General features: G+C 42.1%; 1 protein-coding gene across 1 annotated transcript in view; it reads left to right on the top strand.

Annotated features, from left to right (window-relative positions):
* Positions 1-22,196, top strand: part of nol6 (nucleolar protein 6 (RNA-associated)) — a 152,624-nt gene that overhangs the window by 30,283 nt on the left and 100,145 nt on the right. The window contains exons 5-9 of the mRNA XM_068031659.1: positions 1,034-1,202; positions 8,796-8,930; positions 15,027-15,190; positions 16,367-16,487; positions 20,292-20,350. Of these exons, the coding sequence (XP_067887760.1) occupies positions 1,034-1,202; positions 8,796-8,930; positions 15,027-15,190; positions 16,367-16,487; positions 20,292-20,350 (648 nt within the window). The remainder of the gene's footprint in view (positions 1-1,033; positions 1,203-8,795; positions 8,931-15,026; positions 15,191-16,366; positions 16,488-20,291; positions 20,351-22,196) is intronic.

Below are 22,196 nucleotides of genomic sequence, written 5' to 3'. Positions count from 1 at the left end.
GTGTATATTCTAGAGAAGAGAGAGTTTGTTTCTAGTCAAGAAAATTTCCAACTGGAGCCGTTCTAGGGTGTGTATTGATAAGTACTTGGTTCTGCATGGTCTAGGCGTAGCACTTATTCCAAAAACTTCTTTCTGTTTTACTGTGTCACCCTCCCAGCTCATTGTACTTGCAGACTTGTGTGTCAACACTGTTTCCAGATACAAGACCCTTTTTGCTCAATGGATCTCAAGGCACTTTGTGTTCCAGCATGTTGCAATACATCAGTAGACTGCTCGAGTCTTAACATAGTGGTTTGGAGAGAAATGGTATGAGTCACTGAACTATGTTCTTCCTGGGGTAATTGCTCCAGGCTAGATGTCCCACCTCTGGCAAGGGGGCCAATGTTAGAGATTAAATTTAGAGCTGCATAAGGAATTAGCTGATAAAAGAGGAAACATCAGTTCCTAGTTTGGAGAGTGTTTGTGTGCTTGATTGGTTTGATCCAAGTGAGGGAATTGAACCTAATCTCACCATTCTGGGGCATCCTCTGCTGATGAGATGATTTTTCACAGAACTGTGATACAGTAAAATAAGATAACCATGTGATGTTTACAAGTTGCAAAATAACAGTTTTTAAAATTACATTTCATAATGGGGAAAGGCATCTTGTGCAGTGACAAGCCACTGGACCCAAGTTGGGGACTGAAGTTCCAGACTTGGCCTCCAATGCCCGTCACATTTGAACATCGTTGGGGAAGTTTATCTTGAACAGTTATCAGTTGGGGAATGAAGTCGAAAACTGTTGAAATGTAACTCGTATCTGACACTACATGAATGCATCTCTTGGCCTGTTGATATAAGGAGTGACATTGGGTTTGTTTATGGATTGCTATTGAAATTCTGCTATTTCAACTATGACAGGTACGCTTGATATGATGGAGCGAAGTCCAGAAGGATAAAAAGGGGGAAAGAAGTAAAGAAAAATAGACTGATGTAATTGAAAACCAAGGAATGAGATATTTTCAAGGTTGACCCTGAGCTTTCTTATTTCAGGAAATCCTCCAAGCAAAGGACAACCTTAACCAGCGCTACCTCAGGAAGCGTGCTCTCTACCTGGCTCACATTGCCTATCATTTGTCCAAGAACAAGCTCTTTGGATGTGTAAAATTTGGCTACTTCAATAGCAACCACTTGAAACCAATCTTGTATCTATCTCCACAAGGTCTGTTGTTTATAAAAACGTTGCAATGCAATAGTATTTATGTTACACTCAAACAGAATGCTGTAAATGCACAAGCAGTCAGTTATCAATTTAAAAAAAAAAGATAGAGGCCTGGATTTTCTGATCATAAAGCTAACCATATTCTATTTAAAATAAATGGGTTACCATCTGTTATAACTGGAAAGCCTCGTCTTGGTCTCATTTTGGATTGGGCACTTCGTCTGAACAGACTTGTAAATAGAATCATAGACTGGTTACAGCACAGAAGGAGGCCATTCGGCCTGTCATGTCTGTGCCATCTCACCATAAGAGCAACTCAGCTGGTCCCACTCCCCTCCCTTTTCCTTGTAGCCCAGCAATTTTTTTCTATTCAGGCGACTATCCAATTCCCTTATGAAGGACACAATTGAACCTGCCTCTATCACACTCCCAGGCTGTGCATTCCAGATCCTAACCACTCGCTGTCTTTAAAAAAAAACATTTTTCCTCATGTCGCCTCTGGTCCTTCTGCTAATCACCTTAAATCAGTGCCCTCTGGTTCTCGACCCTTCCACCAATGGGAATGGTTTTTCCCCATCTACTCTGTCTTGGCCCCTCATGATTTTGAACACCTCTATCACATCTCCTCTCAACCCTTTCTGAGGACAACAGCCCCAGGTCACCAATCTATACATGTCACTGAAGTCTCTCATCCCTGGAAACATTCTTGTAAATCTTTTCTGCACCCTCTCAAATGCGTTCACATCCTTCTAAAGTGTGGTGTCCGGAATTAGACACAATACTCCAGTTGAGGCTGAACCAGTGTTTTATAAAGGTTCACCATAACTTCCTTGCTTGTATGCTCTACTCCTCTATTTATAAAGCCCATAATCCCATTTGCTTTATTAACAGCTTTCTCAACTTTAAGTAACATTTGCGCCACACAAGTGCCAGGCCATGACCATCTCCAACAAGAGAGAATCTAACCATCTCCCCTTGACATTCAACGGCATTACCATTGCTGAATCCCCCACTATCAACATCCTAGGGGTTACCATTGACCAGAAACTGAACTGGAGTAGCCATATAAATATCGTGGCTACAAGAGCAGGTCAGAGGCTAGGAATCCTGAGGCGAGTAACTCACCTCCTGACTCCCAAAGCCTGTCCAGCATCTACAAGGCACAAGTCAGGTGTGTGATTGAATACTCTCCACTTGCCTGGATGGGTGCAGCTCCGACAACACTCAAGAAGCTCCACACCATCCGGGACAAAGCAGCCCACTTGATTGGCACCCCATCTACAAACATTCACTCCCTCCATCACCGACGCACAGTGGTAGCAGTGTGTACCATCAACAAGATGCAATGCTCCAAGGCTCCTTAGACAGCACCTTCCAAACCTGCAACCTCTACCAACTAGAAGGACAAGGGCAGCAAATACATGGGAACACCACCACCTGCAAGTTCCCCTCCAAGTCACACACCATCCTGACTTGGAACTATATCGCCGTTCCTTCATTGTCGCTGGGTCAAAATCCTGGAACTCCCTTCCTAACAGCACTGTGGGTATACCTACCCCACATGGACTGCAGCGGTTCAAGAAGGCAGCTCACCACCACCTTCTCAAGGGCAATTAGGGATGGGCAATAAATGCTGGCCTAGCCAGCGACACCCACATCCCTGAATGAATAAAAAAAAATTTTCCCTGCCACCTTCAATGACTTGTGCACATATACCCCCAGGTCCCACTGCTCCTGCACCCCCCTTCAGAATATTTATTTGATCTTACATTTTGGTAGGAAGAATGAGGAAAGGCATCAGTTCACACTTCCTTGCATTAAATTTCATCTACCATGTGTCCACCCATTCCACTAGCCTTTCTGTGTCCTCTTGAAGTCTATCACAGTTCACAGTACTTCCACGTTTTGTGTCATCTGCAGTTTTTGAAATTGTGCCCTCTACATCCAAATCTAGGTCATAAATAGATATCAAGAAAAGCAGTGGTCCTAATACTGACCCCTGGGCAATGCCACTATATAAAAGTTGATGTGACCTTTCCTTGGAAAATTAACACATCACTGGTCTGCTTACCTTTGTGAGATGAAACAAAGTGTTCAGACTGGAGTTGAGTGCATATATTGAAGCAAAACATTTCAGCTGAATATATGGGAGCAAATTTGGAAGTGTAGTTTGTTTCTTTAGAGATGTTAAATTGAGTTTATGGATGTGACTTTTAAATTTGCAAGAGCACTTCATAGCTCCGGTGATATGCACAGTAATAATTGTCATTGCTGAGTAGAAGTTCCTGGCAGATAAAGCACTGTTTCTAAGAACTCTGGTTATATTAATGCACATTTATATTTATTCAACCTTCTCTGCTGAGCTGTTATTTTCTCTGATATTTTTTCTGTCTGAAGGTACTGATTAATACTGGGGCACAATTTCACGGGTTTCAGCAGTGCTTCAGTATCTCATTGTCTGCTTCTAAATCAACAGTGACTACTACAAAAGTATGTCATTGGCTGGGAAGTGCTGACGGACATCCCAAGGACATGTAAAGTGCTACCTGGGGATGTTAACTTCGTGTTAATGTTAACTGGACTAGTAATCCGGAGGTTCAGATTAATCCTCTGGAGCCACGAGTTCAAATCCCACCATGGCAGCTGGTGGAATTTAAATTCAATTAATTAACAAATGTGGAATAGAAAGCTAATCTCAGTAACGGTGACCATGAAACTACCAGATTGCTGTAAAAACCCATCTGGTTCATTAATGTCTTTCAGGATGTCCTTACTTGGTCTGGCCTGCATGTGATTCCAGACTCTCAGCAATATGGTTTACTCTTATATAATAAAAGCAAAATACTGCAGATGCTGGAAATCTGAAATAAAAACAAGTAATGCTGGAAATACTCAGCAGCTCTGGCAGCATCTGTGGAGAGAGTTTACTCTTAACTGCCCTCTGAAGTGGCCTAGCAAGCCACTCAGTTGTATCAAACTGCTATAGAAAAGTTGGAAAAGAATAAAACTGGATGGACCACCTGGCATTGATCTAGGCACCGGAAGCTACAAAGGCACACTGCCCAGTTGACCCTGCAAAGTCCTCCTCACTAATTTTGGGAACGTGTGTCAAAATTGGGAGACCTGTCCCACATACTAGTCAGTCAACAGCCTGACATAGTCATACTGGTGGAATCAAATCTTACAGCCGATGTTCCAGATGCCTGCTTCACCATGCTGGCAGGATGGACACCAGAGGTGGCGGCATGGTGGTATACAGTCAGGTGGGAGTGGCTCTGGGAGTCTTCAACATTGATTCTGGATCATATGAAGTCTCATGGCGTCAGGTCAAAAATGGGCAAGGAAATCACCTGCTGATTACCACCTACTGCCCTCCCTCAGCTGATGAATCAGTACTCCTCCATGTTGCACACCACTTGGAAGAAGCACTGAGGGTAGCAAGGGCGCAGAATGTACTCTGGCAGCAGCAGCAGAATTGTATTCAACCACTATCTGTAACTGAGGATTGCAGGAGAACATGCCAGGAGCAGCACCAGGCATACCTATACATGAGGTGCCAACCTGGTAAAGCTACAACACTGGACTACATGCATACTAAACAGTGGAAGACAAACACAGCTAAGCAATTCCGCAACCAATGGATTAGGTCAAAGCTCTGCAAACCTGCCACATCCATTCATAAATGGTGGTGGACAAAGAAACAACTAACTGGAGGTGGAGACTCCACAAAAATCCCTATCCTCAACGATGGGGGAGCCCAGCACGTCGGTGCAAAAGGCTGCAACCATCTTCAGCCAGACGTGCCGAGTGGATGATCCAGCATCACAAATGCCAGTCTTCAGCCAATTCAATTCACTCCATGTGAGAGCAAGGAACGGCTGAAGGCTATAGTTCCTGATAACATCCTAGCTGTAGTACTGAAGACTTGTGCTCCAGAACTAGCCGTGCCCTTAGCCAATCTGTTCAACTACAGCTGCAACACTGGGATCTACCCGATAATGCAGAAAATTGCCCAGGTATGTCCTGTCCACAAAAAGCAGGACAAATCCAATCTGACGAATTACCACCCCGTTAAATACTCTCGATCGTCAGCAGAGTGATGGAGGGTGTTATTGACTCTGCTGTCATGCTGCACTTACTCAGCAATAACCTGCTCACCATTACTCAGTTTGGGTTCTGCCAAGGCACTCGGCTCCAGACCTCGTTACAGCTTTGGTCCAAACTTGGACAGAAGATCAGAATTTCAGAGGTGAGGTGAGAGTGGCTGCTCTTGACATCAAGGCAGCATTTGGCTGAGTGTTGCATCAAGGAGCCTGAACAAAATTAAAGTCAATGGGAATTTGGGAAATCTCTCCACTGGTTGGAGTTATACCTAGCACAAATGGTTGTTGGAGGCCAATCAGCTCAGCCCCAGGACATTGCTGCAGGAGTTCCTCAGGGTAGTGTCCTCGGCCCAATTATCTTCAGCTGCTTCATCAATGACTTTCCTTCCGTCACAAGATCAGAAGTGGGGATGTTCGCTGATGATTGAACGGTGTTCAATACCATTCTTAACTCCTCAGATACTGAAGCAGTACTGCATGCAGCAAGACCTGGACAACATTCAGGCTTGGGCTGATAAGTGGAAAGTGACATTCATGTCACACATGTGCCAGGCAATGACCATCTCCAACAAGAGACTATCTAACCATCTCGCCTTGACATTCAATGGCATTACCATTGCTGAATCTCCCACCATCAATCTTCTGGGGGTTACCATTGACCAGAAACTGAACTGGACCAGCCATATAATTACTGTTGCTACAAGTGCAGGTCAGAGGCTAGGAATTCTGCAGCAAGTAACTCACGTCCTGACTCCCCAATGTCTGTCCACAAGGCACAAGTCAGCAGTGTGATGGAATACTCTCCTTGCCTGGATGAATGTAGCTCCAACACGCAAGAAGCTTAACACCATCCAGCACAAAGCAGCCAGCTTGATCGGCACCCAATCTACTATTGGTCGCAGTGACCTCTGCTGCGTAGAAGGACAAGGGCAGTAGACACCACCATCTGCAAGTTCCCCTCCAAGTCGCACACCATCCTGACTTAGAACTATATCTCTGTTCCAAGATTTTGACCCAGCAACCGTGAAGGAACTCCCTCTCTAATAGCACTGTGGGTATATCTACTCCCAATGGACTGCAGTGATTCAAAGGCATTTAGGGATGGACAACAAGTACTGGCCTTGCCAGTCACACTCTCATCCCATGAAAGAATAAAAAATAAACAAATGCAAGTTCTTTTTCTTTCTTCTTTCAGTTTAAAGTGCCCATTTTTCATGTGTGAACATAAAGCAGTATCAGCCCCATTCCATTGTGGTGAATGTCGCAGCTGCGCAGAGTCCTGCACTCACAAGGCACTCCTGAATAATAATATCAATAAAATGCAAAGAACTGAAAATTGGAATCAAGAAAGGAAAATGCTTGAACTGTTTACCCAGTAAATATCAGACAAGTTAACGCTTCTGGTGTAAATCCTTTATCAGATCAACAACAGTGACATACTAGAGCACTGGTGGAACCTGAGGGGGCAGACTAGGCTTAATATGTCATCCAAAAGACATCATCTCATACTGTACAATACATCACTGCTATACTGAAGTGTCAGTCTAGATTGTGCACAAATCTCTAGAGTGAGGCTTGAACCCACAACTGAAATAAAAACAGAAAATGCTGCAAATACTCAGGCCAAGCATCATCTGTGGAGAGGAGAGGGAAAGAGTTAACGTTTCAAGTCGATGACCTTTCTGACAAAACTGCTACCTGACCTACTGTGTATTATCAGCATTTTCTGTTTCCATTTAAATTTCCAGCACCTGCAGTATTTTGCTTTTGAACCCACAATTTTCTGACTGACGAAAAGGTGCTCTTATTGAGACAAGACACAGAAAATAGTCAAAGCAAGATACTGGTAGCAATTAAGGCTTCTGGTGGCCTCAGAGCTGCAGCATAATTTCCCCACAAACAGGAAGTTACCCTGATGTCTTGGCCAACATTTATCACGCCATTAATCTCACGAAAAGCAAATGGACTAGTTATTCACCTCAGTGTTCTTTGTAGTATCTTGGTTTGTGTAAATTCACTGCCATATCTGCGTACAAAATAAGTGACTATACTTGAAAACATTGGCTATAAACAACAACAAAAACTTGCATTTATATAGCACCTTTAGCATAGTCATTGTGTCCCTTGGCACGATTCGATAAGAACAGGGAAGTGTTCTCCTGATGCCTTAGCCAGTATTTATCCTTCGACCAATACCGTTGTAATGGATTGTCTCGTCATTTATCTGATTGCTGTCTGCAAATTCGCTGCTCTGGTTCTCTACATTACAACAGTGACGACAGTTCAAAAGTACTCTATTGGCTGTGAAGTACTATGGGTATCCCGATATCATGAAAGATGGTATTTAAATGCAAGTTTGTTTTTCATTGCACTTTCAAAACTTATCATATGTGTATATATAAAAAAATAAGATTGAGCAATTTTGCTTCCAAGTTTTCCAAGACAGAGAAAGAGAATCTCTTGTATCTTGTGGACTGACCAGTGTGATATGCTCATGATTTAATTATTTATGTGTTTTGTGATTAGTCTACTTGTTGACTAAACATTGCATCTCACTATTGCCAGTTTGCTATCTTCTGTATCCCTTACAAGGTCGGAGACTTGGAAAAATAAATCTCTCTCTGACCCTTTTCTTGCCAATAACTAAATGGGCTGGAGAGTAATTAAAATACCAGAAGGTAGAGTTTTCATTTTGGGCACAATTGGCGATCGGGACACAAGTTGTGCCCAAAATTATACTCATTTGGAGAAGTATTGTTTTGTCTCATGTTTCTGCTCACTCATTTGCATATTGTCAAACACCTAATTTGCTGTGAATCAGTGCAATTGGGCACAGTTTTAAAATGTAATGTAAAAAAATGTTGCTTTAAAAATATTCCATAATATAATTGAGTGGTAAGTTGCTGCAGTCTTATTAATGCAGGTGAAAATGGGTTTATCACAAACAAGTAAGCAATTTAATCAGTGTGTCCAGTTCACCACCTGTGAGTAACCCAGTTGCAAATAACTGAAAATGACTTTAAAAAAACTATGCAGAACCATTTGCTATTTATATTGGTGTACAGTAGTCAGTTTCTTAGTAAATTTTTAAAAAAAGGCTTTTAAAACGAACCCATTAGTGTCCTTGTGTTTTTCAAATTAGTTTTGAGAACCTCCTTGAAGGCCTGCAAATGAGCACAATTAGTGGAAACTCCCATGGGTGATTAATTTGATCTTGGGGTATGGCAAGGGCTGACTTCTAGTGTAATGTTCTTTTCAAGCTAGCACAAATGATTGCAGAAACTCTAGTTGCGCTGAACTTAATTTAAGTTTAAAATTTCACAATCTTTTCCCTGGTTTGGCCAATTCCCAGCACAAGCTGGCAGAAACTCCAGGCCCTCCTTTTCACTCACTTTCTCCTTTTTAAAAGATAAAATGCAGGAGTTGAGTCACACTGACATCTGTTTTGATGAGGATTACATTTTTGACAGTACTTATGCTCTGATTCTAGGTAAAGATGAGAAACTGGTAACCGTAAGACTTCATCCGTGTGCCCCTGCTTCTTTCTTCAAATTGAGCCGTTTTCATCCAAGCAGAAACAACATTCGTGTATCCTGGTTTCTGCAGCAAGAGTCTGCTCAGGGAGGTTTGTGCTGTGACAAGTATAATTCCTTTTTCACTGTAGTATTTCATGTATTGCTGAAGTTTGCTTTTTACCTACCTGATGTTTTGTTTATGTTGAAAAGCTGATATGATTGATTTGGACAGTGCAGAATGTCACCATAGTTGATGAGTAAAGAGATAAATTTAGAAAATTATCATGATGTCAAGCTTGAGTTTTGAAACTTGTAGCAAAGCGAAGTATTGAGCTGCCCAGTTTTGAGGTCCTGGGGAAAAATGGAGTTAGTCTGTTGATTCTTAATGGAACACAGGAGGATGTAATGGGGAAAGAGGGAAACCTATAGGGCGTTGTGCATTTGACCTTTATATGGTATATAACCCTAGAACTATTGGATAAAATACAGTGAGAAAAGTTGTTGGCGTGAGAGGGAGATTGCTCACCATAGAACCATCATGGGCCGAATGGCCTGCTTTTGCACCATAAATCTTTTTTTTCTATGTTTTTGGTTATCCTATGTGTAAGGTGTTTGAAGAACCTCCCAAATGTAAAAGCCATATTGAAACCTTGGACAGATGTGGGTTTCAAAGAGTTGTGTTTGGCATCAAAGGGAGAGACTCACTTTCTTGAAGGCTGATCTAGCAATGGAAAATAACATCAAGCTAAGAAATGTCAATAGATGAAAGAATGAATTGAACCATCAAAGCTAAGATACGATAGCTGTTAGCTAGTTTGAATCTCCAGCAGAAATCTCGCCATAAAATGTCTGAAGTGTTGGATTATTTAAATGTGGGAGTTGCAAATAATAATGTAAATTATAAATTATTGCAGGATTCCTCAGCAATCGAGACTGCTCTTGCCAGTCTTGGAAGATGTGCTTGGTGATGTCATTCTCACTTCTGAGTCAGATGGTTGTGGCTTTAAGCTGCACTTCAGGGCAGTCCTGAGGTGGTGCTTTGTGTGAAAGGTGCCATCTTTTGGATGATATATTAAATTGGGGCCCTGTCTGTTCAGATAGATGTATTTTGCAGAACAAATTCTTACCGTGTCCTGGCCAGCATTAATAGGAACTTTGGAAACATGTCATCCAACACCATCTGCACAAATTAACTGGGCATTCATCTCAGTTGTTGTTGGGGCTTTTCTATGTCCAAATTCACTATTATGTTTGCCTACAAATCAACAGTAATATAATTTCAAATGTAATTGATTGTGAAGTTTGTTTGAATCATGCAGAGGTTGTTGAAAGCACTTTCAGTGAGTGTTGGGTGCCAGAAAGGGAGATTGGGAGTAATGGGATGTGTAGCCAGGAATTCTGCATAATGGGGCAGGTGGGATTGTACTCAGTGGTTGGGGAATGGGTTGATGTCTGATTTACCTCCCATGTATAGCGGGGTGGAGGGTGGGGAGGTGTGTTTGGGGAAGAGTTGGCTGTGTTTTGTTCTCAATGTTGTGCTTTGTGTGCTTGCAGGAATTATGCTTATTGTATGCAAGTGGGAGATCTCGGGACATGTCAACCAGCATTCAGAATTTAATAGGGAAAATAAAGTAATTGTGCCAGTATCCATATTTCATGCTCAGCAGTGGGAGGGGTTCAAGAACGGAGGGTCACCTCTCCTTGTTCCTTCAGAAATGCTGCTCATCAGGGGTGCTTCACTTCAATCTAGCCCCACAGGCCCATTGATTTTATGGTCAACAGGGATGGGGGTCTTCCAGTTTTATACTGGATGATGGTTGCTGTTGGTCTGGATCCTCATTTCAACGTTGATGGCTATGGGGGTTTGGTTTGGTCTTCCCTCTGACAATGTATCAATTTTAGTGCTCTGTGCTGTGGGGGGGAAGAGTTGTTCATTACTCCACTGGCATACAAAAGGTTTGCTTTTTTGTAGTTCTGTTTCCACTTCTCCGTACCCTAGTGCTTTTTCTTCCTCTGTGTTCTGCTGATTTTCTTCATAATCTCTGGAGTTGGTAATCTAGCATTGCATTTACGCTTTCTTCCCATGAATTGTCTATTTCTGGTCCTGCGAAAGATGTATTGAGTCAATCCATGTTCTTCCTGTAGTAAAGGAAAAAATGTAAATACAGTCACTGTTCTTGCCTGTGCTGTTTTAGACAGGGCATCATCCTGACTACTTTTGAAGAGAATGCCATCTAAGTGGCAGCTATGCTTACAACGCTCGTAGCATGGTTGCCTGAATTTCCTTACCCTCATTTAGTGCGTCAGAGTGCCACAGCTGTTTCTATTTTTATTATAGAGTGCAAGCTCCGGTTTCTGGTTACTGCAGTGGGACTGTCATGTAACGTTAGCTGGAACTGAAATCTTCTCGATTAACCACATAACATGGTGCTTGCAGTGCTACCTACAGGCACGGTACTATTTGAATTTTGGCACCAATCACTATATCTAATAAATAATATTGTATTGGCTTTCAGAGGTGATTCAGCTCTGAATCTGGCTTTGTGAGACTCGATTCCACACATTATGGCTGCTCACCTTGCTATTTACTAATGAGCTATTTGTTCATTGTTAGTGCTGTTCCGTAGAATTTCTATCCCAACTAAAATGAATCAATGATCATTTGTAAAACGAAAATGTCAAAAACAGTTATACTTCTCAAAATGTTGAGAGGCAAGGTAAATATGAACAAGTGAGGCTTTGAGCAGAATTTCCCAGCCCCTTGGAGGCGGGTTTTGAGGCAGTGGGTGTGCTGAGATAATTACCAAAAAAAAATGCATTGGGCCAGCTCCCCGCTCGTTTCAGCGGTGTGCCCGCTGGTGAAATCTTATGGGAGGCCAAACAGAAGGAACAAAAGGGAGATGAGGCTGATGTGTACCTAGTAATATTCCCGGAGGTGCCTCCACAGCAGTGATGGCAGCCTGCCTGGCAGTGGTGGGAAGCCAATTAAGATGGTTGGGGAAGTCATTTAGGAATTTTCCCCAGACATTCCAATTTTCCCAGAGGAGACTGGGAACTCTCAGTGCGCACAACTTGTCAGTTCACGGGAGGTGAGCGCATTGCAGGAGGTCCCAGTGGCTTCAGGTTTACATTACATATGACATTTATGGTGAAAACTGGAAGCCTGTGGTCAATGGTAGGCAGAAGCCTGCCGTTGCAACTTCTGCCAGTAAGAGTGCTTGGGTTAAACAAAAGCCTTCTGGCGTCATCTGTCTCATCTCCCTTTTGTCCAGTCACTTCAGCTGCACTCCCGCTGCAGCCACTGTGAAGGCTGCTGGCCTCCCTCACACTTCAGCTCCTGATTGGCCCTCCCGCACCTGTCCGCCGTCCCTAATTGGATGGCTAACGGGGAGGCAGCCTTCTATTTGGCCACGTTCCATAAGATTTCTCCGGCGGACGCACCGCTGAAACAAGCGGGGTTGGGATCGAGAAATGGCCCTGACACCCGATAAGTTTTTAAGTGCAGAAGATTTCTGTCTTTATGCCTGATTGATATGGCCTGACAGTTGCTCATTTAGATGCTATAGTGCCTCATTGGATTCCCTGTGTTGATCAAGAGCAGAGATAAGGGTGTGAAAATTGAAAAAAAATAATCTTTGGACTGTGTAATTGGTAGACTTAACAGCAAGTTGATCAGGTATTTCATGCTATCATTCATGTTACAAAATTAAAGCCCCTTATTTTACATTTTCATGAAATTTCCTCCTCCACCCTCGCTCCTCCCCTCCTGAATGTTAAAACTACAAATTCACATTCTTCAGCCTTAAGTGCCTGCCCTATAGTAATCTGAGGCCATTTCCCTCCTAGTATTGTTGCAACTATGGTAGTAAGTGTAAAAACAGAAAATGCAGCTATGTTTAGCAAATGAAATGAAAAAATAGATATGTACTTTCAACAGGATCCTTAATCAAAAAAGTTCCATTTTCAGATTTCCAGTATTTGTGGCTTCTTATTTGATTTGCTGCTACTTTTCATCTGAGAGAATGGTGTAGCTAACATTGATATACTTGTCAGATTTCTGTGGGTGAGTTTTAGAGCTGCTGATGCTGCCTCTGTGTATGAATTCAGGACGCTAAATGGTACGAGAAAGATCAATCGTATTACATGAGCTATTTGAACAAGCCACATGTTGCATCAAAGTACTTTTTCTCGAATGTAATTTGGAAATGTACTTGTCTTTCTGTTCCACACAGACCTATTTGAGGTCTTGTGCACAGAGACTAAGTTATTTGTCTTCTCTGACACGAATGATAGAAGCCAGCGCTGGTTTGCTCTGTTGCTTTTCTCTGATCCTTTTATTATAGATTTATTATAGTGACCAGTTGGGCCATATTCCCTGGTCTCAGAAGGGGAGGATTAGCTCATTTCTGCTCTGATTGCCATCTCTGCTGGAAAGTGTGCCTGTGCGCATGGACACATTGGGTGAAGACAGGATCAGGCTTGGCTGTGGTGCCCTCTAAGCTTAAAATGCCTGCTAATGTTTGCTGTTAGGGCTCACACATGAAGACTGACTAGTGGGCCAATATATATGAGAGGTGCCACATACCCCTTTAAACTGTACCATAGCATGAGCTTCAGGAGAGGAAGAAAATTGCAGGGAGAAAATTGTGAAAAAAAGTTTGTTATGGAACACCTGACTCATAGAATCATAGGAAAGTTTAAGGTACAGAAAGAAGCCACTTGGCCCATCGTGTCTGTGCCGGCTGAAAATTGATCTACCCATTCTAATTCCACCTTCCCACATTTGGTCTGTAGCCCTGCAGATTATGAGGTGCATATCCAGACTCCTTTTGAATGAGTTGAGGGTTTCTGCCTCAACTACCCTTTCAGGGTGTATAAAAACTGATACAGGATTTTTCAGTGGACATGGACACCTGCAAATAGCTGAATATTTTGGATGTTGTCTTTGTGTACAAGAATAGGAAAAGCAAGCTGTTTCAAGGAAGCCAGCCACGGGTTTTTGACCTCCTCAGAGCAACACTTTGAATGACAGAGAAGACACTGTGTCTGGTCATGTGATTGGCTCAGGAAAATTTACTTTTTTTGGATCCTTTTAAAAACCAGTGAGTTGGACAAAGAGCAGGCATTTGAAATTCGGTTTCTGACTTGCCTAGAGATCAGAGTGGAAGACCCAGAAAAGACCTCTCTCTGTAAATGAAACTTTCATCTCTTGAAAAGAAACCCTGTATTTGAAAGGTGGTAGATTCCTATTGCCTCCTGTCTCTGAAGAATTCTGTATCCAGTGTGATTCCTGTTTCTTCTTGTGTTTTGGGAAATCCTGAAAGCTGAAAAAAGCTTCTACTGCTATACTGCTGCTGTGAGTCCTAAGCAGACCTGTTGCTACACCCCTGCTGAGAGATCTATATGACGCCTGCTGTAGCCAAATTGCCGGGAATGCCTATCCATCACGGACTGTTCATCAACCTCACCTGGAAAGACTTCGAGTGGCATTCGACTATTCGACTCTGGGACACCTCACCCAACCGAAGAATATCCTACCAGAATGTGACAAACTGAATTACTTTATTTATTCCTTTTATTCATATGAAACAGCTATAAACCAGAATTTTTTTTCCCGGTTAACCGTTTTTTTTTAATGTATGTGTGTATGCATGAGGGCTAGGGAAATGAGCTTTTATATATATATATTTATCTTGTTAGTGGTTAAGACTTAGAAAAAAAATAACAGTTAATGTTGTTGTTTAAGGAAACCTGGTTGGTGTGCTTTATTCTGGGGGACAATTAGAATGTTTAATTGGCTATTCTTCGGTAGGTGGGAGAATTTATTGATATTTATTGATATGTGGAGAAGTGGGACTGAATTAACGGTACATTTCTCCTGCCTTGTTCAAAACAAATTCTTCCATTACATTGTCAAGATGTGATGAGAATTACACCGTTGCCACCTGCTCTTTGATCCCTTTCACGTGTGAGCCTGAATAGCAAGCATTGACAGTGGCAAGTGTAATAGCAAAGCCTGATGGTTCCTCACCTGACATTCATAAGCATAAAAGCCATAAGTTACCACTCAGGACTGGGGATGCTGGTTCATTTTTCCCTTCTTTCTGCTTCTGGATTATATTGCTCAGTTTCATTTACAAACTGAGCCAAAGAATGAGCTTGCAAACATGCTGAAGTGAGTTTATAGAGATTATTTATATTTTCAGGAACTGATGAGCCTCCTACACCTCACTATAATAACACCATACTCATTGATCTGGTGATGGAACAACATCTTCATTTCCTCTTCAATGCTGCTGTTGATTTCCCAGGAATGAAAGATGGAATTGGAATTCTTAAAGTGTGGCTCCACCAGAGGGAATTGAACAAGGTACGATGCTGCACTTCAGTGATCTTGCATAAACTTTAGAACTTCAGATGTTAATCTTCACTGTCCATGGCAAATTTTAGTACTGTTAAAATAGATTTTGAAATGTAATGCAAAATATTGGTTGATGGAAAAGGTTTTGCTTCTTCCAGACCTGTCATCTGTAATTGATTGCTTACCAATGGAGAGTAGGGGCTGGATTTTCGTTATGGGGTCGAGAATCTGATACCTGGAGCATTTGGGGGTCCCGACAGCATGCTTCAGCGTCATTCTCACAATGCAACCTTGGAATGCAAATGCTCTAATTGGGCAGGGGGCGAGCTCGGCACCTAATTAGAGGCACTGAGCGCTTCCAGGAGGCAAGAACTGCCTACCTGGGGCCTGCGGCAGCCATGTTGGGGGCTGCTGCTACCTCACAGTGGAGTGCAGGCTGCTCATGAAAGGGCCAGGATGGTGACAAGGGTGGAAAGTGGCCATGGAGGCCAAATGAAGGTACAGTGCTTGACCTGGCACTAGTTGGCCTCTCCAACTAGTTACATTTCCGTTTCTAATGAAGTTTATTTGGCCGTGCGGCAATTCCAACAGCTGTATGCTAACATGCAACAGACTGGTTGGGATCACTGAGATGGGAATTGAAAATTGCCTTCCTGAATGCTCCTAAAGGAGCTTAATGGGCCCTTAATTGGCTTCCCTGTTCCCTCATCACCCCATTTTGCACCCTCCCCCTGTCACTGCCCTCACATTGAAAATCATAGACTGTGCCAGAGGCATTGGGTTCCAGAGATGAGCTCTGGGACCACGAATTTCAAATCCCGTCTGCTCTGGTTCCCGGCCCTGTGGCATTTTGAAAATCAGGTCCCAGATGTTTAATAAAATCACATCTAAATTCTCTGAGATTTCAATATAATATTGCTGCTAATAGCACCATTGATTTGAACCTTTCACAGTGAACAGACTGGGAAATATGCCGGTCAATGTAAGTTACATTTTGTTGAGGCTGCAGTTTAAATCTGCAGCCTTCTCCCATTTTCAATTTTGTACCAAAGAAACTGAGCATCTTGTTTTATCATCACTGGATGATAGTTCTGTATTTAATCCAAATGCATGTTTTAAAAATAATATGTAGCTTATTTGATAAATAGTTCAAAAGCATAAAAAGATATTGTTCTGCTCCTTTAGGGCTATGGGTGTTTCAATGGGTTTCTTGCTTCAATGTTGGTGGCATATTTGCTTTCTAAACGTAAACTGAACAAAATGATGAGTGGGTACCAGGTGCTGCGTAATGTCCTTCAGTTCTTGGGTAAGTTAAACATTGCAAATATGATGGTAAAACTAGTTGATTTGTTGGGCTTCAATTTACATGGAACAAATTCTAAATATCTTGACTATAATTCATTCTTATCCACTGTGAAACAAGTTGCCTTGTTCAATTCTACCTTTCTTGGTGTTGGTGATGCCTTGGCATTATGTGCTTGGATTTTTACCTAGCCTTTTCTGTGTACCCAAGGGATAACTGTAAAATGTAATGTAATGGTTTTTGACAGATGAGCATACTTCCAATAATCCAACACCCTTAACACTAAGTTGGCCAAGCCGGTAGTGCTGGAAATGGCTTTTGGTGGTTACGAACATTGGAACAACAGTAAGCCATTCAGCACCACGTGCCTGTTGCGCTGTTGATTAGATCTTGGCCGACCTTTATTTCAACTGTATTTATCTACCTTTGCTCCATATCCCTTGATACTCTGGCATAACAAAATGTCCCCCATGTCGAAAGTTTATATTTGCCCAGCATTCATGGCCTTTTGGGCGAGTGAGTTCTATACTTCCACTATCCTTAGTGTGGAAAAGTGCGTCCTGATTTCACTGCTAAGTGGCCTGGCTCTAATTTTAAGATTATGACCTCTTGTAGTGATTCCCCCACCAGCAAATAGTTTCTCTGAGGAATTTGATAGGGTCGATACAATCATTTCAAACAGCTCATTTAAATCGCCCCTTAACCATCAAAGCTCAAGGCCACGTTTATGCAATCTGTCCTCATAATTTAACATTTTAAGCCCTGGTATTCTGGTGATTCTGCCAAAGTCAATATATCTTTCCTGTGATAAAAACAAAAAGTGCTGGAAAATACTCAGCAGGTCTGGCAGCATCTGTGGAGAGAGAAGCAAAGTTAACGTTTCAGATCAATAACCTTTCATCAGAACTGGCAAAGGTTAGAAATGTAATAGGTTTTAAGCAAATAAAGTGGGGGTGGGGCAAAAGAGAACAAAAGGGAAAGTTTGGATAGGACATAGATTTATTGAAATCTTAGGGTACAGCGTTCAGAGCAACACCTTATTCTTTATGTTAACTCGTTGGTTTTTGCATCGGAAGCGCCATTGGCTATAATAGATATGCTGCCTGAAAACAAAAAAGTTTTGGTGTTGTGATAGAGGGGGAACTAGATAGGAAAGATTGAAACATAGTTGCAGGAAAGGTGGACACAGAATTTGGAGGGGACAACACTTTCCAAGTCTTAGGAGAGTAAAGGGAATTTGGAGATGGGACACCATCAATCTGTTGCAAATAAACTTACACAGTTGTGAGCAGTATGCTACGATATGTTTTTTAAGTCCTCTCAGGAATTTACACTGTTGTATGGTTTCACCGATGCAGCAACTCTTTACTAACATGCCTAAGTTGATAATGGACTGATACTGATGGAGCCTTGAACCGTGAGGCCACCATACGCTACCCCAATCCCGTTCTACCAGACGACAGCATGAATGTGGTTCTGACGTGGGTTCTTAAGTAGAATTGGGAGTTGGAACCCTGGCTTTCATTTCTCTGTAGTTTGTTTTAAAATCGCTTTAAATTTTTTATATACATTATGGCTTCAGCTGTTTTATAACACACCATACAGAGCTTTTAGAGAAAATAAAATTACCATGTAGTGCAATACTATGCCATCGCTGCAGGAGTTCCTCAGGGTAGTGGCCTAGGCCCAACCATCTTCAGCTGCTTCATCAATGACCTTCCTTCTATCATAAAGTCAGAATTGGGGATGTTCACTGATGATTGTGCAGTGTTCAGCACCATTCTCAACGACTCAGATTCTGAAGCAGTCTGTGCCTGCATGCAGCAAGATCTGGACAACATTCAGGCTTGGTCTGTTAAGTGGCAAGTAACAGTCATGCCACATAGTGCCAGGCAATGGCCATCTCCAAAAAGAGAGAATTGAGAAGTAGGGAAGTTATGCTAAACCTGCATTGAATCTTGGTTAGACCAGTTCTGGGCACCTTATAAAAAGGAATTGGAGGGTGCAGACAAGATTTGTAAGGAATGTGTGGGTATATATATCAGGAAAGGATGTACAGGCTGGGTTTCTTTTCTCTCGTGACCTAATATATGCCTTTAAAATTATGAAAGGCTTTGATAGTGTGAATACAGAGAAAATGTTTCCATTTGTAGGGAAGTGCATAACTAGAGGCCATTAATATCAGATATTCACCAAGAAATACAATAGGGAATTGACCTGAAATTCTTTACCCAAAGTGTGGTGCGAATGTGGAACTCGCTTCCACAGGGAGTGGTTGAAGCAAACAGTGTAGATGCATTTAAGGGGAAGCTAGAGAAGCACGTGAGGGAGAAGGGAATAGAGGGTTATGATGGATTTAGATGAGGAAAGATGGGCGAAGGCTCGAGTGCAGCATAAACCTTGGCTGGTTGGGCCAAATGGCCTGTTTCTGTGCCGTATATCCGATGTAAGCCTAACCATCTCCCCTTGACATTCAACAGCATTACCATCGCTGAATCCCCCACTAACATCCTGGGGGTTACCATTGACCAGAAACCTAACTGGACCAGCCACATAAATACTGTGGCTACAAGCGCAGGTCACAGGCTGGGAATTCTGCAGCAAGTAACTTGCCTCCTGACTCCCCAAAGCATGTCCACCATCTACAAGGCCCAAGTCAGAGGTGTGATAGTATACTCTCCACTTTCCTAGATGAGTGCAGCTCCAACAATACTCAAGAGGCTCAACACCATCCAGGACAAAGCATCCTGCTTGATTGGCATCACATCCACCGCCTTCAACATTCCCTCCCCCCACCACTGGCACGCAATGGCAGCAGTGTGTACCATCTACAAGATGCACTGCCGCAACTTGCCAAGCCTCCTTTGATAGCATCTTCCAAATCCATGACCTCTATGATCAAGGAGGACAAGGGCAGCAGGTGCATGGGAACACCACCACCTTCAAATTCTCCTCCAAGCCTCACACCATCCTGACTTGGAACTATATTATAGTTTCTTCACTGTCGTTGGGTCAAAAAACCTGGAACTCCCTCCCTAACAGCACTGTGGATGTACCTACACCACATGGACTGGAGCAGTTCAGGAAGGGAGCTCACCACCACCTTCTCAAGGGCAATTAGGGATGGACAGCAAATACTGACCTAGCCAGCAATGCCCACATTCCATGAAAGAAAAAATAAGTACATTCAATTTCTGGTGAGTGCTGAATTAGCTGCTCTCAGCTGGGGTAGTAATTGGGGAGTTATAATTGGCCTTGATGCCCCTGGGTTAGAGATCAGTCCTGGTTCCACGTTCCATTTACTATCCAGAGACTGTTGGAAAAATTTACACACTTATCTTGTGAAGACAGGACTATGATTATCCTGATATTTAGTATGGTCAAATAGCCTACTAGCATGAAAACAAATGCAAAATACTATGGATGTTGAAAATCTCTCCATAGAAGCTGCCTGACCTACTGAGTATTTCCAGCATTTTCTTTTTTCATTTTAGCCTACCAGCACTCACTGTTTAGGCTCACACTTGAAGAGTGACCATTTGGCTGAAATATTGGAGGGTTTCTGACAGAAACTGCATGCTAGCATGAGTTCATGTGTTGAGAAGAGGGGAGAAAGTCGGAAAGAAAAATCTAAGACCATTATTTCAAGGGATATATCCATCTCATTGAAATCAATGTCAGATGTTTGAGGGAATGGGCTTCTGGATTTCCCGGCCAAGCAAAAGCTGCACTTTCTGTCCCCATATAGTATGAAGATTAGATGCAGTTTAAGATGTGATTTTTAATTTGTCTCTTAATTTTGTTCAGCTGTAACAGACCTCACACAAAATGGCATCAGTCTTTTCCAGGAAACTGATGAATCAGTGGTAAGATGATCTCTTTTTTTGTTTGTATCTTTTTGTGGTTTCTAAAATGGTAGATGTGCATTGATGAAGCCAGTGCAAGCTGCTCTCTGCAGTCTGATTAATCCTTTAAGTTGGAAAAGGGAGCTTTATGATGCATTTGTCATTATGGTTACAGTAAATTATTCAGTCTTTGTGCTTTGATTCACAAGATTACTTGGCATTTGAGGGTTTTTTGTCAACCTTGGGAACCTGATAACTTGTATGATGTATAATAGGCTTTGAATTTTTGTACACCTGAGTCTCCTGACAATTTCTGCTGGTGATTTAAAAACAATTTCAACAACTTTTTGAACAATTTGCCTGCTGTGAAGTGGAAGTGTCCAGCAGAGCAAATTTCTTTTAATAATGGTATACAATCTACCTGGTGAGTCTGAGATTTTTGGTTAGTGAGGTTTTGCTGACTATTCACAAATACTCTTCAGTGTTAAATTGCAAGCTAAAACATCCTTAATAGTTGAGCAAGTTTGTGTAAGAGTAGCTGAGTGATGCAGGCTAGGAAGATAAAAACAGAAAATGCTTGAAATACTCAGCAGGTCAGGCAGCATCTGTAGAGTGAGAACCAGAGTTAATGTTTCAGGTCAATAATCTTACGTCAGAACTGAAAGGTCATCAGTCTGAAACATTAACTCTGTTCTTCTCTCCATCGATGCTACCAGACCTGCTGACTATTTCCAGGATTTTCTGTTTTGATTTCAGAAATCCACCATCCACAGTATTTTGTTTTTGTATCAGGCTAGGAATAGCACAGTATTGGAACCCCTTCTGTGCTTGGCTTTAACATCCCTAGGTAAAGGACTGCACCCCAGCTCATTCTTTTGTGGATCTCAAAGCTGTGGGACTGCTTACCACCCTGGGTTCTCAAATAAGAACCTTGTGTCCTGGTTGGGCTTGGGAGCTGGCTGTGCTGAAATTGAGGATGTTTGAAGTGCATGCCTTGACTGTCAGAACATTATAAGAAAGCTGGATTTCTGTATCCTGGCAATTATCTACTGAGGAACTAGACTCATCTGAAATCCCCCTTTAACTCATTACCCTTTTATGAGGTTTGTTTGCAAAACTGAATGTACTATTTCATTTGGGGTCTGATCAAAACACTGTACAACTGAAGCATAACTTCATCACTTGTTAATTTTAGACTGTTAAGATAAATTACTTAGCCCTTTTCTAGCTTTGTGACCTATGTGCATGGCCGCCCAAATTCCTTTGATCTTCTGCAGCTTCTAGTACCTCACCATTGAAAATCAATTTCAGCAGAAAGTATTTGCTTTTTTGAGGCATTAGACAATAGAGTCGTTTTATTCAACATTAAGCACCTTTACTAGGATGGTTGCCTTGTATTTCCTTTGTGACTATCAAAGGCAACCATTTGGGCAATCTTGACAGGCACTGTTTTTGCAGAGAGAATTTGCAGCACAGAAACAGGCCATTCAGCCCAACTGCTCTTTGCTGGTGTTTATACTCTACACAGGCCCCCTTCCACCCTACTTCATCTAATGCCATTGCACAACTTTGTTTTCTTTTCTCTCAATGTATTTATCTAGCTTCCCCTTAAATGCATCTATCCTATTTGCCTCAACCACTTTGTGTGGGTGCGAGTTACACATTCTAATAACTCTGTTGGTAAAGATGTTTTACCTGAATTCTTTATTGGATTTATTACTCACTGTTTTGTATTTATAGCCTCTAGTTTTGATCTCCCCCATAAGTGGAAACATCTTTCCGACATCTACCCTATCAATCCTGTTCATAACCTTAAAGACCTCTATCACCTTGCAGCCTTCTCTTTTCAAGAGTTATGAGTCCCAGC

Source organism: Heterodontus francisci, chromosome 1, assembly GCF_036365525.1.
Source record: "Heterodontus francisci isolate sHetFra1 chromosome 1, sHetFra1.hap1, whole genome shotgun sequence".
Lineage (NCBI taxonomy): Eukaryota > Metazoa > Chordata > Chondrichthyes > Heterodontiformes > Heterodontidae > Heterodontus > Heterodontus francisci.
This window is presented reverse-complemented; position numbering and strand designations above follow the sequence as displayed.